A 24,859-nucleotide genomic window follows, 5' to 3' on the forward strand; every position below is an offset into this window, starting at 1 on the left:
TCTGTGTGTCTGTGTGTCTATGTGTCTGTGTGTCTATGTGTCTGTGTGTCTGTGTGTCTGTGTGTCTATGTGTCTGTGTCTGTGTGTCTGTGTGTCTGTGTGTCTATGTGTCTGTGTGTATATGTGTCTGTGTGTCTATGATCTCAGTGCAGGATTTCTCATCAGCGTATGACCTGACCATGACTACTTGTCTTGCAGCCATCATGAAGGTTGGTGTTCGGGCCTTCGTCCCCTGCCTGCTGGTCTTCCTGCTCTGCCACGGGATGGCCAAGCCCCGCCGGCTCTTCAGCCGCTCCGACCCCAGCGAGGAGGGTCTCGGCTCGGGAGCCGGCTCGGTCCCGGATCGGACGGCCGCTCCCCGCTACGCCTGCCCCCCACGCTGCCGATGTCACATCACCGTGGTGCAGTGCTCCAACCTCGGTAAGGACGACAGCCGATTCTGCTCAGCGCTGTTTAGTTTAGACTAGGTTAGTTTAGTTTATTGTCCCGTGTACCGAGATACAGTGACAACCTTCGTTAGACAATACTCAATGGGCAACAGGTGCAGGAGTAGGCCATTCGGCCCCTCGAGCCAGCACCGCCATTCAATGTGATCACGGCTGATCATCCCCAATCAGTACCCCGTTCCTACCTTCTCCCCATATCCCCCGACTCCGCTATCTTTAAGAGCCCTATCTAGCTGTAGATAGATAGAAACATCACCTAATCCTAGTCTCCGGAGATGCTGCCTGACCCCAGCATTTTGTGTCTCTCTCTTGAAAGCATCCAGAGAACCGGCCTCCACCGCCCTCTGAGGCAGAGAATTCCACAGATTCACCACTCTCTGTGTGAAATTTTTTTTCCTCACCTAAAAGATTTCCCCCTTATCCTTAAACTGTGTGGTCCTGGACTTCCCCAACATCGGGAACAATCTTCCTGCATCTAGCCTGTCCAACCCCTTAAGAATTTTGTACGTTTCTATAAGATCCCCCCTCAATTCTAGCGAGTACAAGCCGAGTCTACCCAGTCTTTCTTCATATGAAAGTCCTGGCATCCCAGGAATCAGTCTGGTGAACCTTCTCTGTACTCCCTCTACGGCAAGAATGTCTTTCCTCAGATTAGGAAGCCAAAACTGTACGCAATACTCCAGGTGTGGTCTCACCAAGACCCTGTACAACTGCAGTAGAACCTCCATGCTCCTATACTCAAATCCTCTATGGCAAGAATGTCTTTCCTCAGATTAGGAGACCAAAACTATACGCAATACTCCAGGTGTGGTCTCACCAAGACCCTGTACAACTGCAGTAGAACCTCCCTGCTCCTATACTCAAATCCTCTATGGCAAGAATGTCTTTCCTCAGATTAGGAGACCAAAACTGTACCCAATACTCCAGGTGTGGTCTCACCAAGGCCCTGTACAACTGCAGTAGAACCCCCCTGCTCCTATACTCAAATCCTCTATGGCAAGAATGTCTTTCCTCAGATTAGGAGACCAAAACTGTAAGCAATACTCCAGGTGTGGTCTCACCAAGACCCTGTACAACTGCAGTAGAACCTCCCTGCTCCTATACTCAAATCCTCTATGGCAAGAATGTCTTTCCTCAGATTAGGAGACCAAAACTGTACGCAATACTCCAGGTGTGGTCTCACCAAGGCCCTGTACAACTGCACAGTGAGGAATGTGGAGGGGTCACTGTGGTGGATGTTTATGTTAAAATGTATTTTGTGTATTCCGTTGGTTTTTATTGCTATGACCGCGTGGAAAATGAAATTCCTCGTATGTTGCAAAACATACTTGGTTAATAGCGTATGATTATGATGATGAAACAAGGAATGGCGGTGTTGAACTCACACTGTGACTGGCTTTAGGACTCATCAAGGTTCCCCCGTACATTCCATCCGATACGGCCGTCCTGGATCTCCAGAATAACAAGATAAGGGAACTGACGGAGAGAGACTTCAGAAACCTGCAGAATCTCCGGGTTAGTAACTTCTCACGAGATATTGACCGAGGTCGGATCAAGGCGCTGATGAAATTAACATGAACAGATTAATGTATAGGCGAAAAGCTGGAGTAACTCATAGACACAGAGAAAAAATAGAAAATAGGTGCAGGAGGAGGCCATTCAGCCCTTCGAGCCGTCACCGCCATTTATTGTGAGCGTGGCTGATCATCTCAGCGGGATAGGCAGCATCTCTTCAGAATCTGAAGAAGGGTCTCGACCCGAAACGTCACCCATTCCTTCTCTCCAGAGACGCTGCCTGTCCCGCTGAGTTACTCCAGCATTCTGTGTCTATCTTCGATTTAAACCAAAGCATCTGCAGTTCTTTCCTAAGTAGACAAAAATGCTGGAGAAACTCAGCAGGTGAGGACGTTTCGGGTCGAGACCCTTAAGGGTGAGGCAGCATCTATGGAGCGAAGGAATAGGTGACGTTTCGGGTCGAGACCCTTCTGGGTCTCGACCCGAAACGTCGCCTATTTCCTTCGCTCCATAGATGCTGCCTCACCCGCTGAGTTTCTCCAGCATTTTTGTCCACCATCGATTTTTCCAGCATCTGCAGTTCTTTCTTAAAAATTGAAGAGAGACACAAAAAGCTGGAGTAACTCAGCGGGACAGGCGGCATCTCTGGAGCGAAGGAATAGGTGACGTTTCGGGTCGAGGCCCTTCTTCTGTCTAGTTATTTGACAGCATCACCTCTTCAAGATGGCTCTTGGATGAGAGGGATTTTTGGAGGGATGTGGACCAAACGCGGGCAGCTGGGACTAGCGTAGCTGGGACATATTGGCCGGTATGGGCAAGTCGGGCCGAAGGGCCTGTTTCCACACCGGGACGAAACGTCACCTATTCCTTCTCTCCATAGACGCTGCCTGTCCCGCTGAGTTACTCCAGCATTTTTGTGTGTGTGTATCTTCGGTTTAAACCTGCATCTGCAGTTCCTTCCTGCACAAAGCCACAAAGTCCAGATCTGGTTCTGAATTCTCATTTGATTCTGTCGTGTTTCCAATTGGATTTAGATTTTGATTCTGGTGAACAACAGGCTGCGGAAGGTCCACTCCAGAGCCCTGGCCCCTCTTCACACCCTCCGGCGTCTGTACCTGTCCAAGAACCTGATCAGCCACGTCCCGGACAACATGCCCGACACCCTGGTAGAACTTCACCTCTGTGACAACAAAATCAAATTTGTGAAGAAGAAGCCATTTGACAAGATGTCCAACATGTTTGCACTTGGTAAGGAACGTCGAAACATACATAAACAATAGGTACAGGAGTTAGGCCATTCGGCCCTTCGAGGGGGGAAGGAACGGGTGACGTTTCGGGTCGAGACCCTTCTCCAGAGTTGTATGTTAACTTAGAACATAGAACAGCACAGCACAGGAACAGGCCCTTCGGCCCCACCACGTCCGTGCCGTACATGACGCCTAGACCACCTCTTATAGACATAAACATAGACAATAGGTGCAGGAGTAGAGGCCATTCGGCCCTTCGAGCCTGCACCATTCGCCATTCAATATGATCATGGCTGATCATCCAACTCAGTAGTGCAGCAGTAGCTATGGAGCGAAAGGAAATAGGCAACGTTTCGGGCCGAATCCCGAAGGGGTTCGGCCCGAAACGTTACCTATTTCCTATGCCCTAGCTTTTATAGAAACATAGAAAATAGGTGCAGCAGTAGAGGCCATTCGGCCCTTCGAGCCTGCACCATTCGCCATTCAATATGATCATGGCTGATCATCCAACTCAGTATCCCGTACCTGCCTTCTCTCCATACCCCCTGATCCCTTTAGCCACAAGGGCCACATCTAACTCCCTCTTAAATATAGCCAATGAACTTGTGGCCTCAACTACCCTCTGTGGCAGAGAGTTCCAGAGATTCACCACTCTCTGTGTGAAAACACGTTCCACCTCCGTCCCGTTAATGTGGATGGGGGTGTGCGTGCCGCCCCTAGACTTCCTGAAGTCTACAACGAGCTCCTTGGTCTTCTTGGAGTTAAGGGCCAAGTTGTTGTCAGCGCACCATGCTGCTAGGTGCTGGACCTCCTCCCTGTAGGCCGACTCATCGTTGTTGCTGATGAGGCCAATCACCGTTGTATCATCTGCATACTTGATGAAGTACTCTGGGATGCAACCATATAACCATATAACTATTACAACACGGAAACAGGCCATCTCGACCCTACAAGTCCGTGCCGAACAAATTTTTTTCCCCCTTAGTCCCACCTGCCTGCACTCATACCATAACCCTCCATTCCCTTCTCATCCATATGCCTATCCAATTTATTTTTAAATGATACCAACGAACCTGCCTCCACCACTTCCACTGGGAGCTCATTCCACACCGCTACCACTCTCTGCGTAAAGAAGTTCCCCCTCATATTACCCCTAAACTTCTGTCCCTTAATTCTGAAGTCATGTCCCCATATCTCCTGACTCCGCTATCTTCAAGAGCCCTATCTAGCTCTAGATAGATAGAAACATAGAAACATGGAAAATAGGTGCAGGAGTAGGCCATTCAGCCCTTCGAGCCTGCACCGCCATTGAATATGATCATGGCTGATCATCCAAAATCAGTTTCAATGAGGTCCCCTCTCATTCTACTAAACTCCAGCTAGTACAGGCCCAGGGCCGTCAAACACTCGTCACAGATTAACCCAATTGGCACATGTAGCGAGGTAGAGTGAAAAGCTTCATTCCGCGTGCTACACAAACAGATTCGATAGCACGACACATAAATACAACCAAGACAAAATTCAATTCTTCAAACCTTTGCGAATGCCGTGAGCAAAGTTTGCAACGGAGAGGATTTTCTGGGCTAACGAATGTGTCCGTCTCTCACAGAGTTGAGTAGGAACCCACTGCTGCCCAAGGGGATAGCCAAAGGGGCCTTCGAAGGGCTGAAGTCTCTGCATTATCTCCGCATCACCGAGACCGGACTCACTGAGATCCCAAAAGGTGAGATCAGGTCAAATCCTCGCGGGTCCATTCAAGTCGAGTATATTCGTCACGTACACACACACGAGATGTGCAGTGAAATGAAAAGTGGCGACCCTCGCTCCGCAGACTTTGTGCAAAAAGACAAACAAACAAACTACAAACAGAATCAGAATCACATATTCACATATTACATATTGTGGGTGGAAGGAAAAATGAAAAAAAACAGCAGTTTTTAAAAAAGCAGTAGAGTGGTTCAGTAGAGTTCGTCCCTGGAGAGATAGGAGTTTACAGTGCGAATGGCCTCTGGGAAGAAACTCCTTCTCAACCTCTCCATTCTCACAGCATGGCAACGGAGGCAGCTGGAACAGTCTGTTGCTGGAGTGGTGGTTTCAGTTTAGTTTATTGTCACGTGTACCGAGGTACAGTGAAAGGATTTTGTTGCGTGCTATCCAGTCAGCGGAAACACAATTCATGATCACAATTGATCTATTTACAGTGTACACATACAGGATAAGGGAATAACGTTTAGTGCAAGGTAAAGTCCAATCAAGGTCGACACACAATGCTGGAGTAACTCAGCGGGACAGGCAGCATCTCTGGAGAGAAGGAATGGGGGACGTTTCGGATCGAGACCCTTCTTCAGTCTGAAGAAACGTCACCCATTCCTTCTCTCCTGAGTTACTCCAGCATTTTGTGTCTATTTTCGATTTAGACCAGCATCTGCAGTTCCTTCCTGCATAAAGTCCGATCAAGGATAGTCCGAGGGTCGCCAATGAGATAGATAGTAGTTCAGCACCGCTCTCTGGTTGTGGTGGGATGGTTCAGTTGCCTGATAACAGCCGGGAAGTCTATATTCTCATCTACTCCGCCATTCAGTCATGGCTGATCTGAAATAGGACATAATTTTCTTTGTTTGTTCAAAACTCCAGTCACGGAGAGGCTAAAATGCCAATCTCTCTGTTCTCAGTCTATGAGATCCAGTTCCAATAACTTCATAACTTCATAAAACATAGGAGCAGAATTAGACCATTCGGCCCATCCAGTCTCATCCGCCATTCAATCATGGCTGATCTATCTCTCCCTCTCAACCCCATTCTCACCCATACTGATCAAGAACCTGTTATTCTCTGCATTAAAAATGTCCAATGACTTGGCCTCCACTGCCGCCTGTGGTGAAGAATTCCACAGATTCACCACCCTCTGGCTAAAGGAAATTCCTCCTTATTTTCTTTCTAAAGGAACGCCCTTTTATTGTGAGGCTGAGCCGTCTGGTCTCAATGGTTAGATCAGGGAACTGACCCGGTCTGAGATCCAGAGTTTGATATATCATTCCCAGGACTACAGCAATACTGTAACAATACTACAGAACTGCGGTAGAGTTGCTGCCTCACCGCGCCAGAGACCCGGGTTCCATCCTGACCTCAGGTGCTGTCTATGTGGAGTTTGCACCTTCTCCCCATGACCTGCGTGGGTTTTCTCCGGGTGCTCCGGTTTCCATCCATCATCCAAAAGACGTGCAGGTTTGTAGGGGTTAATTGGCCTTGGTATAATTGTAAATTGTCCTTAGTGTGTGTAGGATAGTGTTAGTGTGCGGGGATCGCTGGTCGGTGCGGACTCGATGGGCTGAAGGGCCCGTTTCTGCGCTGTATCTCTAAACTAAACCAAGCTAGATCAATGAAACAATTATGATATTCTTCCATATTTCAGATTCTTATTTCCCTGATCATGGTTCCCATAAATTTAACATCCCTCTGGTTATGTTTGACGTTGTTTTCTAGACTTGCCAAGTTCAATATCTGAGATACATCTTGATCGCAACAAAATTCTCAGAGTGGACGCGGATGATTTCAAAAACCTCCACAGTTTGATCAGGTAAAGTCTCCAGAATCATCTCTTAAACTGGGCCTGTGGTCACTGGATTTGAGAAGGATGAGGGGCAGGGACCTCGTTGAAACTTACCAAATAGCGATTCGCTCTTAGTCAGATAGGGCCCTTAAAGATAGCAGAGTCAGGGGATATGGGGAGAAGGCAGGGACGGGGTACTGATTGGGGATGATCAGCCGTGATCACATTGAATGGCGGTGCTGGCTCGAAGGGCCAAATGGCCTACTCCTGCACTCCTGCAGAGGTCATGAGAGGAATAGATCGGGTAGACACACAGAGTCCCTGGCCCAGAGTAGGGGAATCAAGAACTACAGGACATAGGTTTAAGGTGAAAGGGGAAAAGATTTAATAGGAATCTGAGGGGTAACTTTTTTCACACAAAGGGTGGTGGGTGTATGGAACGAGCTGCCAGAGGAGGTAGTTGAGGCTGGGACTATCGCAATGTTGAGGAAACATTTAGATAGGTACATGGATAGGATAGGTTTGGAGGGATATGGGTCAAACGCAGGCAGGTGGGACTAGTGTAGCTGGGACATGCTGGCCGGTATGGGCAAGTTGGGCCGAAGGGCCTGTGTCCATGCTGTATCACTCTATGACTCTATGAGAGTCCAGGCTTGCTCAGCCAGGTCTGTAATTGAAGCACAGTAACTCTGGTAAGAAAGTTCAGATTTTCTTGAGCAACAAAACACAAAGTCCTGAAGGAACTCAGCGGGTCAGGCAGCATCTGCGGAGGGAATGGCTAGGCAACATTTCGGGTCGGCACCCTGCTTCAGGATCTGGGGAAGAGTCCCACTTCAGTCTGAATCATCGCCTGGTTTACACTGAAGATAGACACAAAGTGCCGGAGTAACTCAGCGGGTCAGGCAGCATCTCTGGAGAGAAGGAACGGGTCACCTTTTGTGTCGAGACCCTTCTTCAGACCCGAAACGTCACCCATTCCTTCTCTCCAGAGTTGCTGTCCGACCCGCTGAGTTCCTCCAGCTCCTTGTGTCTTGCTGGGGTTTGCAGCGTGTGCGGTTCCTGATGTCCCGGTCGGTCGGTCTGGTCTATGCCAAGTGTTCACCGATCCTCACCGCCTCCGTTAACCCCCCCCCTCCGGCAGGTTGAGACTCAGCTCCAACAAGATCCGGCACTTTGCCAACTTGACCATCGGGCACATGCCGAACCTGCAGGACCTTCACCTGGACAACAACAGGCTCTTTGCCGTTCCACCTGGACTGCCCCAGCACAAGAACATCATGGTGAGATCTTGGAGTCGCACAGCACGGAATTACCACATTGTGTCCACACCCACCAACATGCCCCACCTACACTCGACACATTGGGCCCCGTACAGCCCATATTCCTTCCCTTCGACCTTAGCGCGGCACGGTGGCACAGCGGTAGAGTTGCTGCCTCACAGCGCCAGAGACCCGGGTTCGATCCCGACAACGGGCGCTGTCTGTACGGAGTTTGCACGTTCTCCCCGTGACCTGGGTGGGTTTTCTCCAGGTGCTCCGGTTTCCTCCCAAACTCCAAAGACGTGTCGTGTTGTAGGTAAATTGTAAATTGTCCCGAGTGTGTGCGGGATAGTGCTAGTATACGGGGGGGGTCGGCACGGACTCGGTGGGCCGAAGGGCCTGTTTCCGCGCTGTATCTCTACACTGTGTTGTGAGGGTGTACATTTGGTGGTGGTACTCAAGCCTGGAGCTGGCTGCTGGAGGACTTCTGTCTCACTGAGACTGATATTAAGCCTCTGCAAATCAGGACAAGATAAACTGGAGGTCCATCCTATGTGTGGATTGATGGCATTCTTCTAGTGTTGCCAACTGTCCGGTATTCCTAATCTGAGGAAAGACATCCTTGCCATAGAGGGAGTACAGAGAAGGTTCACCACACTGATTCCTGGGATGGCAGGACTTTCATATGAAGAAACACTGGATAGACTCGGCTTGTACTCGCTAGAATTTAGAAGATTGAGGGGGGGTCTTATAGAAACTTACAAAATTCTTCAGTTTCCTCCCACACTACAAAGACGTGCAGGTTTGTAGGTTAATTGGCTTGGTGTAAATGTAAATTGTCCCTGGTGTGTGTAGGGTAGTGTAAAGGGGTTGTCCCACTTGGGCAACCTAAATGGTGAGTTTAGAAGAGTTTAGGAGAGTTTGAAAGTTGAAGACCTCCTTCAACTATGTTGAAGACCAGCTTCACCTAGCTACAACTATCTTGGGTCAAAAATGAAGCATCTGTTTTTTACACTTTCCTACACATCTCTGGAGAGAAAGGATAGGTAACTTTTCGGGTCTGAAGAAGGGTCCTGACCCAAAACGTCACCTATCCATGTTCTCCAGAGATGCTGCCTGTCCCGCTGAGTTACTCCAGCGCTTTGAGTCTACCTTGGGTGTAAACCAGCATCTGCAGTCCCTTCCGACACATTTTCCCAGTGTTACGCCTCTGTTTTGATTTATAGGGATCACTTTCCAAGGGGTCAACTTTCCAAATGGGTCATCTTTTAAAACAACTTTTCAAGGGGTCACAGTTTAAGGATGAGGGGGAAGTCTTTTAGGAGCGAGATGAGAAAAACATTTTTCACACAGAGTGGTGAATCTGTGTAATTCTCTGCCACAGAAGGTAGTTGTGTCCATATGCCATTATATACGTAAATATATACACACATGAATAAATCTCCGTTCTAAATGGCCTGCCCCTTATTCTTAAACTGCGTGACCTCTGGTTCTGGATTCCCCCAACATAGACTCGGCTTGTACTCGCTAGAATTCAGAAGATTGAGGGGGGATCTTATAGAAACTTACAACATTCTTAAGGGGTTGGACAGGCTAGATGCAGGAAGATTGTTCCCGATGTTGGGGAAGTCCAGAAACAAGGGGGTCACACAGTTTAAGGATAAGGGGGAAATCTTTTAGGACCCAGATGAGAAAATCATTTTTTTTCACACACAGAGAGTGGTGAATCTGTGGAATTCTCTGCCACAGAAGGTAGTTGAGGCCACACAGTTCATTGGCTATATTTAAGAGGGAGGGAGTTAGATGTGGCCCTTGTGGCTAAAGGGATCAGGGGGTATGGAGAGAAGGCAGGGATGGGATACTGAGTTGGATGATCAGCCAAGATCATGGTGGTGCAGGCTCGAAGGGCCGAATGGCCTACTCCTGCACCTATTTTCTATGTTTCTATGAAAGCTAGGGCATAGGAAATAGGTAACGTTTCGGGCCGAACCCCTTCGGGATTCGGCCCAAAACGTTGCCTATTTCCTTCGCTCCATAGCTACTGCTGCACTACTGAGTTGGATGATCAGCCATGATCATATTGAATGGCGGTGATGGTGCAGGCTCGAAGGGCCGAATGGCCTCTACTCCTGCACCTATTGTCTATGTTTCTATGTTCTAGTCCGCGCGGGATAAACGTTCCAAGTTTCACCGCCTTGTTTCATCGCTGCAGGCTCTCTATCTCAACGACAACCACGTGGCCCATGTCAAGAGCGGTGACTTCTGCCCACGGTACGATGACCCGACCAAGACTCCCTACAGCAGGATCAGCCTCTACGGGAACCCCATCCCCTACTGGGAAATCCAGCCGGGCGTCTTCCGATGTGCGCTCGACTGGATCTTCATCCAATTGGAACGACCCAACTGAAGCCTGAACGACCCAACTGAAGCCTGAACGACCCCTTGCGACTGGGACCAGATCCCCGAGCCCCGGTCTCCAGCTGAGTCCTTGCATCTCAACATAAGTCCTGGGCCTCCTCCATGGCCAGAGTGAGGCCCAACGCAAATTGGATGAACAGCACCTCATATTTGGGTAGTCTACACCCCAGCGGTATGAATCAAAGATCCTATATCGGAGCAAGATAGACCACTCCTGCTGAATGCAATGGGGCTGACGTGTAGTACGCAACGGAGAGGAACGTGGGCCTTTTGTTCATCCATTTCCGTAACCCGACCCGACCCGACCCGACCCGCAGTGTAATCAACGTTGCGGGGGAACAGTTTGTGTTAATAAATTAAAATTCTGAAAGATTTTTCCCAAAGAACTTTTATTTTTACGAGGATGTTTCCGTAACTGGCTTCCGTCTCCGCACTAGTATCTTTGCTCCGCTACGGGGTCTTTGGTGCGGAGACGGAAGCCGGTTACGGAAATGGGGCCGAAACTTACCCCGTGACTCTGCCCATGACCGTACTACGTCTATTTCGTCGAGTGGACTACCTTGCTCGCTGTAGGATCTGTGGTATGAATGTTGACTTTTAGCCCTTCCTTTCTCCCTCCTCCCCCTCCCCATCCCAGTTCTCCCACAAGTCCTATTTTCTCCGCCCACTTCCTTTCTTTTTCCCCCCTTCCCCACCCCGACATCAGTCTGAAGAAGAGTCTCGACCCGAAACGTCGCCTATTCCTTCTCTCCATAAATGCTGCCTCACCCGCTCAGTTTCTCCAGCATTTTTTGTCTACCTTTTCGATTTTTTCCAGCATCTGCAGTTTTTCCTTAAACATCAGGTCATAAGTGATAGGAGCAGAATTAGGCCATTCGGCCAATCAAGTCTACTCCGCCATTCAATCATGGCTGATCTATCTCTCCCTCCTAACCCCATTCTCCTGCCTTCTCCCCATAACCCCTGACACCTGCACTAATCAAGAATCTATCCATATCTGCCTTCAATAATCCACTGACTTGTGGCCTCCACAGCCGTCTGTGGCAAAGAATCCCACAGATTCACCACCCCTCTGTTTAAGGGTAAGGGGGAAATCTTTTAGGGCCGAGATGAGGAAAACATTTTTAACACAGAGAGTGGTGAATCTCTGGAATTCAGGTAGTTGAGGCCACAGTTCATTGGCTGAATCAAGAATCTATCTGTCTCTGCCTTAAATATATCCACTGACTTGTGGCCTCCACAGATTCACCACCTTCTGGCTAAAGAAGTTCCTCCTCATCTCCTTCCTAAAAGAACATCCTTTCATTCTGAGGCTGTGACCTCTGCTCCTAGACTCTCCCACTAGTGGAAACATCCTCTCCACATCCACTCTATCCAGGCCTTTCACTGTTCTGTAAAGTTTCAATGAGGTCCCCCCTCATTCGTCTAAACTCCAGCGAGTGCTGGCCCAGTGCTGACAAACGCTCATCACATGTTAACCCACTCGGTTGAAACTCCAAGACAGACTACTGGTTCAACAAATATATTTACTGAATGTACGGCAAAGATAAAAGGCAGTGATTTTCTTTTAATGTTTAGTTTAGAGATACAGCACGGAAACAGGCCCTTCGGCCCACCGAGTCAGCGCCCACCAGCGATCCCCGCACACTAACACTATCCTACACACACACACACTAGGGACAATGTTAAATTTTATTTCAATACACCAAAGCAAATTAACCTACAAACCTGCACGTCTTTGAAGTGTGGGAGGAAACTGGAGCACTCGGAGAAAACCCACGCAGGTCACGGGGAGAACGTGCAAACTCCGTACAGACAGCACCCGTAGTCGGGATCGAACCTGGGTCTCTGGCGCTGTGAGGCAGAAACTCTACCGCTGCGTTACCGTGCTGCCCACTGCGTGCGGGGATCGCTGGTCGGCACGGACTCATAGAAACATAGAAAATAGGTGCAGGAGGAGGATATTCGGCCCGTCGAGTCAGCACCGCCATTCATTGTGATCATGGCTGCTTGTCCCCTATCAATAACCCATGCCTGCCTTCTCCCCATATCCCTTGACTCCACTAGCCCCTAGAGCTCTATCTAACTGTCTCTTAAATCCATCAACTCGAATCCACTCGATGGGCCGAAGGGCCTGTTTCCGCTCTGTATCTCTAAACTAAACAAAATATATTTGCTGAATGAATGTCAAAGATAAAAGGCAGTGATTGCAACTTTCACACACGTGGACTCGCAGTAAAACTCACTCTGCCTCCACCTTCAATGTGCATTCATTTCTGTATTCACTCTGTCATTCCTTGCGCCAACTGCAATGTGCAGAGCTGCAGAGAGTCTGTAACAGGGACAGCGTTTGTTTGAGTCATTTGTTGCACCTTGCATAAATAAAATCTAACGCCTCGCCTATGTTGTGTTATTGCTTGCCCCAACCTGGGTCGGCCATTTAGGACTGAGACGAGGAAAAACATTTTCCACCCAGAGAGTTGTGAATCTGTGGAATTCTCTGCCACAGAAGGCAGTGGAGGCCAATTCACTGGATGTTTTCAAGAGAGAGTTGGATTTAGATCTTAGGGCTAACGGAATCAAGGGATATGGGGAGAAGGCAGGAACGGGGTACTGATTGTGGATGATCAGCCGTGATCACATTGAATGGAGGTGCTGGCTCGAAGGGCCGAATGGCCTGCTCCTGCACCTATTTTCTATGACAATCTGGGTGAAAAGCTTTTTCCTTATCTCAAGATTCAAGATTCACGATATTCAAGAGACTTTATTGTCATGTGTCCCAGATAGGACAATGACATTCTTGCTTTGCTTCAGCACAACAGAACATAGTAGGCATTGACTACAGAACAGATCAGTGTGTCCATATACCATTATATACGTAAATATATACACACATGAATAAATCTACGTTCTAAATGGCCTGCCCCTTATTCTTAAACTGTGTGACCTCTGGTTCTGGACTCCCCCAACATAGACTCGGCTTGTACTCGCTAGAATTCAGAAGATTGAGGGGGGATCTTATAGAAACTTACAAAATTCTTAAGGGGTTGGACAGCCTAGATGCAGGAAGATTGTTGGGGGGAAGTCCAGAACTAGGGGTCACAGTTTAAGGATAAGAGGGAAGTCTTTTAGGACCGAGATGAGAAAAATTTAATTGTCATTGTCAGTGTACAGTACAGAGACAACGAAATGCATCTAGAGAGTGGTGAATCTGTGGAATTCTCTGCCACAGAAGGTAGTTGAGGCCACACAGTTCATTGGCTATATTTAAGAGGGAGTTAGATGTGGCCCTTGTGGCTAAAGGGATCAGGGGGTATGGAGAGAAGGCAGGGACGGGATACTGAGTTGGATGATCAGCCATGATCATATCGAATGGCGGTGCAGGCTCGAGGGGCCGAATGGCCTCTACTCCTGCACCTATTGTCTATGTTTCTATGTTTATTTCTGCCAGGCGCTGGCCAATATTTTCTCCACTGATCTTGTGGCTTCATGCTGGCTGTGACTTGAAGCGTTATATCCTCACTGCCAGCTCCCGGCACAGTGGGATTCCATTCCTGCCTTGAATCTGAACATCCACCTTCATATCCAAGAGACAATCTGGCCGGCACATGTTCAAGATGCCTCTTTTTACTTTAGTGTAGATTAGATTTGTTTAGAGATACTGCACCAAAATAGTTTGTTTAAGAAGGAACTGCAGATGCTGGTAAATCGAAGGGAGACAAAAATGCTGGAGAAACTCAGCGGGTGCAGCAGCATCTATGGAGCGGAGGAAATAGGCAACGTTTCGGGCCGAAACCCATAAGGGTTTCGGCCCGAAACGTTACCTATTTCCTATTTCCTTGGTGTCAGTCCGAAAAACGTTGCCCATTTCCAGTAGCAAATTGGAGGAGCAGCACCTCATATTGGGCAGTCTGCACCCTAGCGGCATAAACATTGACTTCTCCAATTTCCAGCAGCCCTTGCTGTCTCCTCCCCCTCTCAGCTCTCCCTCAGCCCTCTTACATAGAAACATTGAAATTAGGTGCAGGAGTAGGCCATTCGACCATTCGAGCCAGCACCGCCATTCAATATGATCATGGCTGATCATCCAACTCAGTATCCCGTACCTGCCTTCTCTCCATACCCCCTGATCCCCTTAGCCACAAGGGCCACATCTAACTCCCTCTTAAATATAGCCAATGAACTGTGGCCTCGACTACCCTCTGCAGCAGAGAGTTCCACAGATTCACCACTCTCTGTGTGAAAAAAGTTCTTCTCATCTCGGTTTTAAAGGATTTCCCCCTTATCCTTAAACTGTGACCCCTTGTCCTGGACTTCCCCAACATCGGGAGCAATCTTCCTGCATCTAGCCTGTCCAACCCCTTAAGAATTTTGTAAGAAATCTTCCTTCTCCTTTCTTCCCGTTGCCTATTTCCAGAAGGGTTTCGGGCCTGAAACGTTGGCTATTTCCTCCGCTCCATAGATGCTGCTGCACCCGCTGAGTTCCTCCAGCTTTTTTGTCTCCCTTCGATTTTCCAGCATCTGCATAGTTCCTTCTTAAACACGTTAAATGCTAAACTAAACAGGAGGGTTGTTCGGGGTGAGAGCCCTGGCTGTGGGATCTCGTTATCAGCTGGTCGGTGTCAGAAGCCTGAACAATTCCCCTCTCTCCCTCGAGTCTCAGCGGTGGTCAGAGCCAGCCGTGGATCGGCCCACGAACTTCCCCCCTCTTTCACAATACTCCACATGTACTTGGCACTTCCCCAGATGCTGCAGGAACATTTGTGTGAGTGGGGCAGTGAGAGCTGCCTGTGTGAATCTATCTGGAAAATATGTTCCCCGCTCAATGAGTTCCAGATGTGTGATGTTGGGACCGACTTGGACCATACAAACATACAAACATAGAAAATAGGTGCAGGAGGAGGCCATTCAGCCCTTCGAGCCAGCACCGCCATTCATTGTGATTATAGCTGATCGTCCCCAATCAATAACCCGTGCCTGCCTTCTCCCCTTGACTCCACCAGCCCCGAGAGCTCTATCTATCTGGCATGACTCGAAGGATTACTTTTTTCACACAGAGAGTGGTGAATCTCTGGAATTCTCTGCCGCAGAAGGTAGTTGAGGCCACAGTTCATGGGCTATATTTAAGAGGGAGTTAGATGTGGCCCTTGTGGCTAAAGGGATCAGGGGGTATGGAGAGAAGGCAGGAACAGGATACTGAGTTGGATGATCAGCCATGGTCATATTGAATGGCGGTGCAGGCTCGAAGGGCCGAATGGCCTACTCCTGCACCTATTTTCTATGTTTCTATGTTTCTAACTCTCTCTTAAATCCATCCAGTGACTTGTCTTCCATTGCCCTCTGTGGCAGGGAATTCCATAAATTCACAACTCTCTGGGTGAAAAAGTTTTTTCTCACCTCAGACTTAAATGGCCTCCCCTTTATTCTAAGACTGTGTGTGGCCCCTGGTTCCGGACTCGCCCAACATTGGGAACATTTTTCCTGCACCTAGCTTGTCCAGTCCTTTTATAATTTTATATGTTTCTCTATGATCCACCCCCTCATCCTCCTAAACTCCAGTGAATACAAGCCTAGTCTGTTCAATCTTTCCTCGTATGACAGTCCCGCCATCCCAGGGATCAATCTCGTCTCAATCAATTTCTACAGCTTTTTTCAGTTGTTTTTCCTTTTTTAACACGTATAAAACAGCGGGTAAATTTCCACTGTGCCCTTAATTGGACCTCTGATGTCAAATGAGGAGAGAGAATGAGAGGGAGAGATTGGCAGAGGGCATCGAGAGATATGACAAGTAAAACTAACCCTTTTCCCACAGACTTACTTACCTTCATTCATTGGAACGTTTATATAAAAAGGAACATTTGTGTATTCCCACTGGGAAGTTTCCAGGAACCAGATCATTCGCTGGCAATGCGAATGGTATGTGTGAATGCGTGCTGCCCTCCAGAACCTGAAGCCCTCCCCTACTAATGAAACCCGTAGAATAAGCCACAACGGAGAGACCTGCGCCGTTCTCTACACGTCAGGTAGGCAAGGTGGTCTCTGCAATCTTTACACCGATCCCGTACGGGAGCCCAGGGGAATGTTTACCCATTGAGAATGTTGGCGTGACTCGAAGGATTAGTTCGGGATAGCTGGGTATAACGGGATACTGTGTTAAACGCACCCTTCCTGGCAGATGCAGTATAATGTGGATAAATGTGAGGTTATTCACTTTGGTGGCAAAAACAGGAAAGTAGACTATTATCTGAATGGTGGCCGATTAGGAAAGGGGGAGATGCAACGAGACCTGGGTGTCATGGTACACCAGTCATTAAAAGTAGGCATGCAGGTGCAGCAGGCAGTGAAGAAGGCGAATGGCATGTTAGCATTCATAGCAAAAGGATTTGAGTATAGGAGCAGGGAGGTTCTACTGCAGTTGTACAGGGTCTTGGTGAGACGACACCTGGAGTGTTGTGTACAGTTTTGGTCTCCTAATCTGAGGAAAGACATTCTTGCCATAGAGGGAGTACAGAAAAGGTTCACCAGACTGATTCCTGGGATGTCAGGACTTTCATATGAAGAAAGACTGGATAGACTCGGTTTGTACTCGCTAGAATTTAGAAGATTGAGGGGGGATCTTATAGAAACTTACAAAATTCTTAAGGGGTTGGACAGGCTAGATGCAGGAAGATTGTTCCCAATGTTGGGGAAGTCCAGAACATGGGGTCATAGTTTAAGGATAAGGGGGAAATCTTTTAGGACCGAGATGAGGAAAACATTTTTCACACAGAGAGTGGTGAATCTGTGGAATTCTCTGCCACAGAAGGTAGTTGAGGCCACAGTTCATTGGCTATATTTAAGAGGGAGTTAGATGTGGCCCTTGTGGCTAAAGAAATTAGGAGTATGTAGAGAAGGCAGGGAACGAGATACTGAGTTGGATGATCAGCCATGATCATATTGAATGGCGAACAGTGCAGGCTCGAAGGGCCGAATGGCCTACTCCTGCACCTATTTTCTATGTTTCTATGTTTCTATGACTCAAGATGATGTGCGGGTTTGTAGTTTAATTGGCTGTTTCTGTGCGGTGTGACTCTTTGACACAGAACAAACACAAGAATAGATCAGATAAACCATAAACAGACACAAAACAGACTCTGGAGCAACTCAGCGGGTCAGGCAGCATCTCAACACCCTTCTGCAGACTTCCCAACCCAAGACTCCACCTATCCATGTTCTCCAGAGAATGTGCCTGACCCGCTGAGTTACTCCAGCACTCTATCTTTTTCTGTCACGCAGCCTCTACAGTTCCTTGTTTCTATGAGGATAGTGGGCCCTTTGTGGGGGAATTTGACTCAGGGAGTGTGAGACCAGGTCTAGACAAACACTTGAAAAATTATACAGCATTAACACCAACAGTACTACATAAATAAATATTCACATTCCAATAATATTTGATATTATTTAATAATATTCCCGTAATATATGGCGGTGCAGGCTCGAAGGGCCGAATGGCCTACTCCTGCACCTATTTTCTATGTTTCTATGTCTATGTTTCTAAAGGGGTCATATTGTGTCTGTGTGTTCCACCGATAAGCTTAAGATGAATAGTCCAGTATACTTATGCTGGAGAAACTCAGCGGGTGAGGCAGCATCTATGGAGCGAAGGAATAGGTGACGTCTCGGGTCGAGACCCTTCCGAAACGTCGCCTATTCCTTCGCTCCATAGATGCTGCCTCACCCTAAAGGGTCTCGACCCGAAACGTCCTTAGATGCTGCCTCACCCGCTGAGTTTCGCCAGCATAACTATACAGGGCTATTCATGTTAAGCTTATCAGTGGAACACACAGACACAATATGACCCCTTTAACCAGCATGGAAGCATAAACATTCACTGGCAGCAGTCTCACTTTACCCGGTGTATACTACGCAGTGTAGCCACTACCTGTGTATTCACAGCGTGCTGGAGTAACTCAGCGGGTCAGGCAGCATCTGTGGAGAACATGGATAGGTGACGTTTCACAGAGTGCTGGAGTAACTCAGCGGGTCAGGCAGCATCTGTGGAGAACATGGATAGGTGACGTTTCACAGAGTGCTGGAGTAGTTCAGCGGGTCAGGCAGCATCTGTGGAGAACATGGATAGATGACGTTTCACAGAGTGCTGGAGTAACTCAGCAGGTGCAGCAGCATCTATGGAGCTAAGGAAATAGGCAACGTTTTGGGCCGAAACCCGGAAGGGTTTCGGCCCGAAACGTTGCCTATTTCCAGAAGCATTTCGGCCCGAAACGTTGCCTATTTCCTTAGCTCCATAGATGCTGCTGCACCATAACTCAGTGGGTCAGGCAGCATCTGTGGAGAACATGGATAGGTGACGTTTCACACCCATCTTCAGTGATCGGACTCATTGGATGAGAAAATGGAACAACAGAGCTAGTACGAACGTGTGATGAATGGTTGGCATGGACTTGGTGGGCCGACGGGGCCATTTCCATGTGCAGGAAGGAACTGCAGATGCTGTTTTACACTGAAGATAGACACAGAGTGCTGGAGTAACTCAGCGGGACAGGCAGCATCTCTGGAGAGAAGGAATGGGTGACGTTTTGGGTCGAGACCCTTCTCTCCCCATCCTTCTCTCCACAGATGCTGCCTGTCCAGCTGAGTTACTCCAGCATCTTGAGTCTATCTTCCTGCCCATTCACCTCCACTGCTGAGACTGTGCGAATATTCACCGCTGTTCTAACTGCGATGCTTCTGTTTCAGTCCCCCACTCAGAGAGACGTGAAGTCCCGTTGCCGCCCGTGTTCCGTTGGCGTTTTTAACGCCGCTGTGGGATCGTCCTCGCTCGCTTCCGTTAGCCGCGATGAATCTGCCGCCTCTGCTGCTGCTGACCGCGCTCTTGTCCGGAGCCTCCGGCCAGTACACGTACGGGTACTTCAACTGGCTGGCCCGTGTGCTGGGCTACTCCCGGCCGCGCTGGCAGCCCTACGTGGAGCGGGAAGAGACCGCCCCCTCGAGCGCCGACTGTCCTGCTGAGTGTACCTGCCCGCCCGCGCTGCCCACCGCCATGTACTGCGACACACGCGGCCTGAGACACGTCCCCCACGTGCCAGCGCGCATGAAGTACGTCTACCTGCAGGACAACCTGATCCAGGCCGTCCCGGATGGAACGTTCGACAACGCAACCGGCCTCCTGTGGCTCGTCCTGCATCGTAACAACATCTCCACCCGCGGGCTGGGCAAGCGGGTCTTCTCCAAGTTGGACAACCTCCAGCGGCTGTACCTGGACCACAACAAGCTGACCAGCATCCCCCACCCACTGCCCCACTCGCTGCAGGAGCTGAGGGTCTCAGGCAACAGGATCTCCAAGGTCCAGCCCAACGATCTCCAAGGTCTCCGCAAGTTGACCACGCTACTCCTTAACGACAACCGACTGGAAGATGTTGGGGGCTCCCTCAAACCCCTGGCGTCTCTGTCCTTCCTGGACCTCAGCCACAACCATCTGATGAAGGTCCCCAAGGTGATTCCGGGCACAACACAACAGCTGTACCTGGACTACAACCACATCCGCTCCATTCCCAGCCAGTACTTCCGCAAGCTCCTCAACCTCCAATACGCCAGGATCTCCAATAACCAGCTGACGGACAAGGGCATCCCCACAGGCACCTTCAACATCTCCAGTCTAATCGAGTTGGACCTCTCCCACAACAAGCTCCACAACATACCCCCAGTCAATGAGAACCTGGAGAATCTCTACCTGCATGCCAACCGCATCAAAGGTCCGTCACATCTCATTCTCTCAACTTCTGCTGCTGTTGAGCCTTGAGACTTTAGACTTACAGCGCAGAAACAGGCCCTTCAGCCCATCGAGTCCGTGCCGACCAGCGATCACCCCGTACACTAGCACTATCCCACACACACACACTAGGGACAATTTACAATTTTACCGAAGCCAATAAACCTACAAACCTGCATGTCTTAAAGAGAGTCAGGGGATATGGGGAGAAGGCACAACGCAACATGTGGCCCTTGTGGCTAAGGGGATCAGGGGGTATGGAGAGAAGGCAGGTACGGGATACTGAGTTGGATGATCAGCCATGATCATATTGAATGGCGGTGCAGGCTCGAAGGGCCAAATGGCCTACTCCTGCCCCTATTGTCTATTGTCTATGGATTTAGTTTCATTTTGAGATACAGCGCAGAAACAGGCCCTTCAGCCCACCGAGTCCGTGCCGACCAGCGATGCCCCGTACACTAGCACTATCCTACACACACACTAAGGGGCAATTTACAATCTTTACAGAAGCCACTTAACCTAAATGCCTTTGAAGCATGGGAGGAAACCAGAGATCCCAGAGAAAACCCACGCAGGTCACAGGGAGAACGTACAAACTCCGTACATGCAGGCCATTTGTAAGTTTCTTGTAGAGGGGTTGGACAGGCTAGATACAGGAAAATTGTTCCCGATGTTGGGGAAGTCCAGAACAAGGGGTCACAGTTTAAGGATAAGGGGGAAGTCTTTTAGGACCAAGATGAGAATTTCTTTTTCACACAGAGAGTGGTGAATCTGTGGAATTCTCTGCCACAGAAGGTAGTTGAGGCCACAGTTCATTGGCTATATTTAAGATAGAGTTAGATGTGGCCCTTGTGGCTAAAGGGATCAGGGGGTATGGAGAGAAGGCAGGGATGGGATACTGAGTTGGATGATCAGCCATGGTCATATTGGAATGGCGAATGGTGCAGGCTCGAAGGGCCGAATGGCCTACTCCTGCACCTATTTTCTATGTTTCTACACGGCCCTACAAGGCCCCACAAGGCCCTACAAGCCCCCACATGGTCCTACAAGGCCCCACATGGCCCCACATGGCCCTACATGGCCCTACATGGCCCCACATAGCCCCACATGGCCCTACATGGCCCCACATGACCCTACAAGGCCCCACATGGCTCTACAAGGCCCCACATGGCTCTACAAGGCCCCACATGGCCCTACAAGGCCCCACATATGGCTCTACAAGGCCCCACGTGGCTCTACAAGCCCCCACAAGGCCCCACATGGCCCTACAAGGCCCCACATGGCCCTACAAGGCCCCACATGGCCCCACATGGCCCTACAAGGCCCCACATGGCCCTACAAGGCCCCATATGGCCCTACAAGGCCCCACATGGCCCTACAAGGCCCCACATGGCTCTACAAGCCCCCACAAGGCCCCACATGGCCCTACAAGGCCCCACATGGCCCTACAAGGCCCCACAAGGCCCCACAAGGCCCCACATGGCCCCACATGGCCCTACAAGGCCCCACATGGCCCTACATGGCCCCACATGGCCCCACATGGCCCCACATGGCCCCACAAGGCCCTACATGACCCTACAAGGCCAGCATTCTCTGTGTGTCTGCGTGCGTCTCTAACTTGTTGCTTTGTGTCATTTGCAGAGATTAAGGTGGGGAGTTTCTGTGCGGGTTCGGGACCCGTGACCTTCTCCAAGATACGAGTGCTGCGCCTGGATGGGAACGGGCTCGGGCACGGCAGCTTACCGGAGGAACTTGACCGCTGCCTCCGACAAGCCAGGGTGATAAACATTTAACCCCCCCCCCCACTGTAGTCTTCCCTCTAGAGCTCAGGTGTAGAGAGGCGTGTATGTGCTTGTTCCTGCACCTCAGGGTTTGACACAAGAAATAAAAGATACTGTTTACCAGATCATACGTGATAGCAGCACAATTAGGCCATTCTGCCCACCAAGTCTACTCCACCATTCAATCGTGGCTGATCTATCTCTCCCTCCTAACCCCATTCTCCTGCCTTCTCCCCATAACCCCACACTCGTACTAATCAAGAATCTATCTATCTCTGCCTTAAAAATATCCACTGACTTGTGGCCCCCACAGCCGTCTGTGGCAAAGAATTCCACAGATTCACCGCCCTCTGACTAAAGAAATTCCTCCTCATCTCCTTCCTAAAGGAGCGCCCTTTAATTCTGAGGCTGTGACCTCTGGTCCTAGACTCTCCCACTAGTGGAAACATCCTCTCCACATCCACTCTATCCGAGCCTTTCACTATTCTGTACGTTTCAATGAGGTCCCCGCTCATCCTTCTAAACTCCAGCGAGTACAGGCCCAGTGGCGACAGAGGCTCATCATAGGTTAACGCGTCCATTCCTGGGGTCTATTTGTAAGGGATTGAGATTATGCAGAGTCCTCTAGGAGTAGAGGAGATCCCAGACCTTGGTCTCACCACTAGATATCTCTCTCCCTCTGCTGGTGAACGCTGCACACTGCGACTGCCGCCCACACTGTTTTTAGTTTAGATAGATAGATAGATAGATAGCCTTTTATTGTCATTCAGACTTAGTCTTAGACTTAGAGATGCAGCATGGAAAATCAGGCCCTTCAGCCCACCGAGTCCATGCCGGCCAATGAGCGTTTGGTCACCCCGACAGTCCTACACACACTGGGGACAATTTACAATTGTTACCGAAGCCAATGTTTTACCTACAAATCTTTAGAGTCTCCGGAGTGCGGGAGGAAACCGGAGCACCCGGAGAAAACCCCCGCGGTCACGGGGAGAACGTGCGAACTCCGTACAGACAGCGCCCGTAGTCAGGATCGAACCCGGGTCTCTGATGCTGTGAGGCAGCAACTCTAACGCTGAGCCACCGTTCCGTTCCTGTTCTTGGCTCTTAGATCAATGCAGAAACAGCAAACTGCAGATTCTGGTTTCCAAAAAAAGGACACAGAGTGCTGGAGTAACTCAGCGGGTACAGCAGCATCTATGGAGCTAAGGAAATAGGCAACGTTTCGGGCCGAAACCCAGAAGGGTTTCGGCCCAAAACGTTGCCTATTTCCAGATGGATTTCGGCCCGAAAGGTTGCCTATTTCCTTCGCTCCATAGATGCTGCTGCACCATAACTCGGTGGGTCAGGCAGCATCTGTGGAGAACGTGGATAGGTGACGTTTCACAGAGTGCTGGAGTAACTCAGCGGGTCAGGCAGCATCTGTGGAGAACATGGATAGGTGACGTTTCACAGAGTGCTGGAGTAACTCAGCGGGTCAGGCAGCATCTGTGGAGAACATGGATAGGTGACGTTTCACAGCATAACTCAGCGGGTCAGGCAGCATCTGTGGAGAACATGGATAGGTGACGTTTCACAGAGTGCTGGAGTAACTCAGCGGGTCAGGCAGCATCTATGGAGAACATGGATAGGTGACGTTTCACAGAGTGCTGGAGTAACTCAGCGGGTCAGGCAGCATCTGTGGAGAACATGGATAGGTGACGTTTCTGGTCGGGACCCTTCTTTAGATCCCCATTGGTGCAAGTGAAGTGAGGCAGAGAATGGAGTTAGGAGGGAGAGTTCTCCAGCTTTTTGAATCTATCTTAGGGTGGTTCATTGTTAGCTGGGGGGGGGAGCTGACCAAGAGGCATGCAATCTGAATCATCAACGTACATCTCCTTGAGCACTGTCCCCTTGGATCTGTGCTTTCACACCTTACCTTTCCGCATCTCCCTGTCTCCCTCTCCCCTGACTCTCAGTCGGAAGAAGAAAGGGTCTCGACCCAGAACGTCACCCACTCCTCTCCCAAAGACGCTGCTTTTACCACTGAGTTACCCAGTCTATCTTCGATGTAAACCAGCATCTGCAGTTCCCTCCTACATTTCGTTTGTCAATTATCGGAGCAGGATAAGGCCATTCGGCCCATCAAGTCTACTCCGCCATTCAATCACAGCTGATCCATCTCTCCCTCCTAACCCCATTCTCCTGCCTTCTCCCCGTAACCCCTGACACCCGCACTAATCAAGAATCTATCTATCTCTGCCTTAAAAAATATACATTGACTTGTGGCCTCCACAGCCGTCTGTGGCAAAGAATTCCACAGATTCACCACCCGCTGACTAAAGAAATTCCTCCTCATCTCCTTCCTAAAAGAACGTCCTTTAATTCTGAGGCCGTGCCCTCTGGTCCTAGACTCTCCCACCAGTGGAAACATCCTCTCCACATCCACTCTATCCAGGCCTTTCACTATTCTGTACATTTCAATGAGGTCCCCCCTCATCCTTCTAAACTCCAGTGAGTACTGGCCCAGTGCCGACAAACGCTCATCATATGTTATATCTCTATGTCTCACTCACCTCCGAAGGTCTGAAGATCGATCTCAAACCGAAACGTCGCCCATTCCTTCTCTCCAGAGACGCTGCCTGTCCCGCTGAGTTACTCCAGCATTTTGTGTCCACCTTCGCTGTGAATATTGATTTCCCTAACATCGAGTAACTTCCAGTCACGGTGGCTCAGCGTTAGAGTTGCTGCCTCACAGCGCCAGAGACCAGGGTTCGATCCTGACGGCGGGTGCTGTCTGTACGGAGTTTGCACGTTCTCCCTGTGACCGCCTGGGATTATCCGGTTTCCTCCAAAGAAGGTGCAGGCTTGTAGGTTAATTGGCTCAGATAAAAATGA

At 49.6% G+C, this 24,859-nt stretch overlaps 2 protein-coding genes across 2 annotated transcripts in view; both read left to right on the top strand.

Annotated features, from left to right (window-relative positions):
- Positions 1–11,420, top strand: part of LOC129708923 (decorin-like) — an 11,552-nt gene extending 132 nt beyond the window's left edge. Inside the window, exons 1-7 of the mRNA XM_055654992.1 lie at positions 1–420; positions 1,849–1,961; positions 2,996–3,209; positions 4,818–4,931; positions 6,692–6,785; positions 7,900–8,038; positions 10,230–11,420. The exon at positions 1–420 is cut by the window's left edge and continues 132 nt beyond it. Of these exons, the coding sequence (XP_055510967.1) occupies positions 1–420; positions 1,849–1,961; positions 2,996–3,209; positions 4,818–4,931; positions 6,692–6,785; positions 7,900–8,038; positions 10,230–10,424 (1,289 nt within the window). The 3' untranslated portion in view covers positions 10,425–11,420. The remainder of the gene's footprint in view (positions 421–1,848; positions 1,962–2,995; positions 3,210–4,817; positions 4,932–6,691; positions 6,786–7,899; positions 8,039–10,229) is intronic.
- A 7,715-nt stretch (positions 11,421–19,135) lies between these two features.
- LOC129708924 (fibromodulin-like) lies at positions 19,136–23,203 on the top strand. Its single transcript, XM_055654993.1, has 2 exons — positions 19,136–20,187; positions 21,846–23,203. Exons 1-2 carry the CDS (start codon positions 19,272–19,274, stop codon positions 21,995–21,997), a joined length of 1,068 nt encoding a protein of 355 aa, XP_055510968.1. The 5' UTR covers positions 19,136–19,271; the 3' UTR covers positions 21,998–23,203.
- Positions 23,204–24,859: the final 1,656 nt, after the last annotated feature.

This window comes from Leucoraja erinacea, chromosome 24, assembly GCF_028641065.1.
Source record: "Leucoraja erinacea ecotype New England chromosome 24, Leri_hhj_1, whole genome shotgun sequence".
Taxonomy (NCBI): domain Eukaryota; kingdom Metazoa; phylum Chordata; class Chondrichthyes; order Rajiformes; family Rajidae; genus Leucoraja; species Leucoraja erinaceus.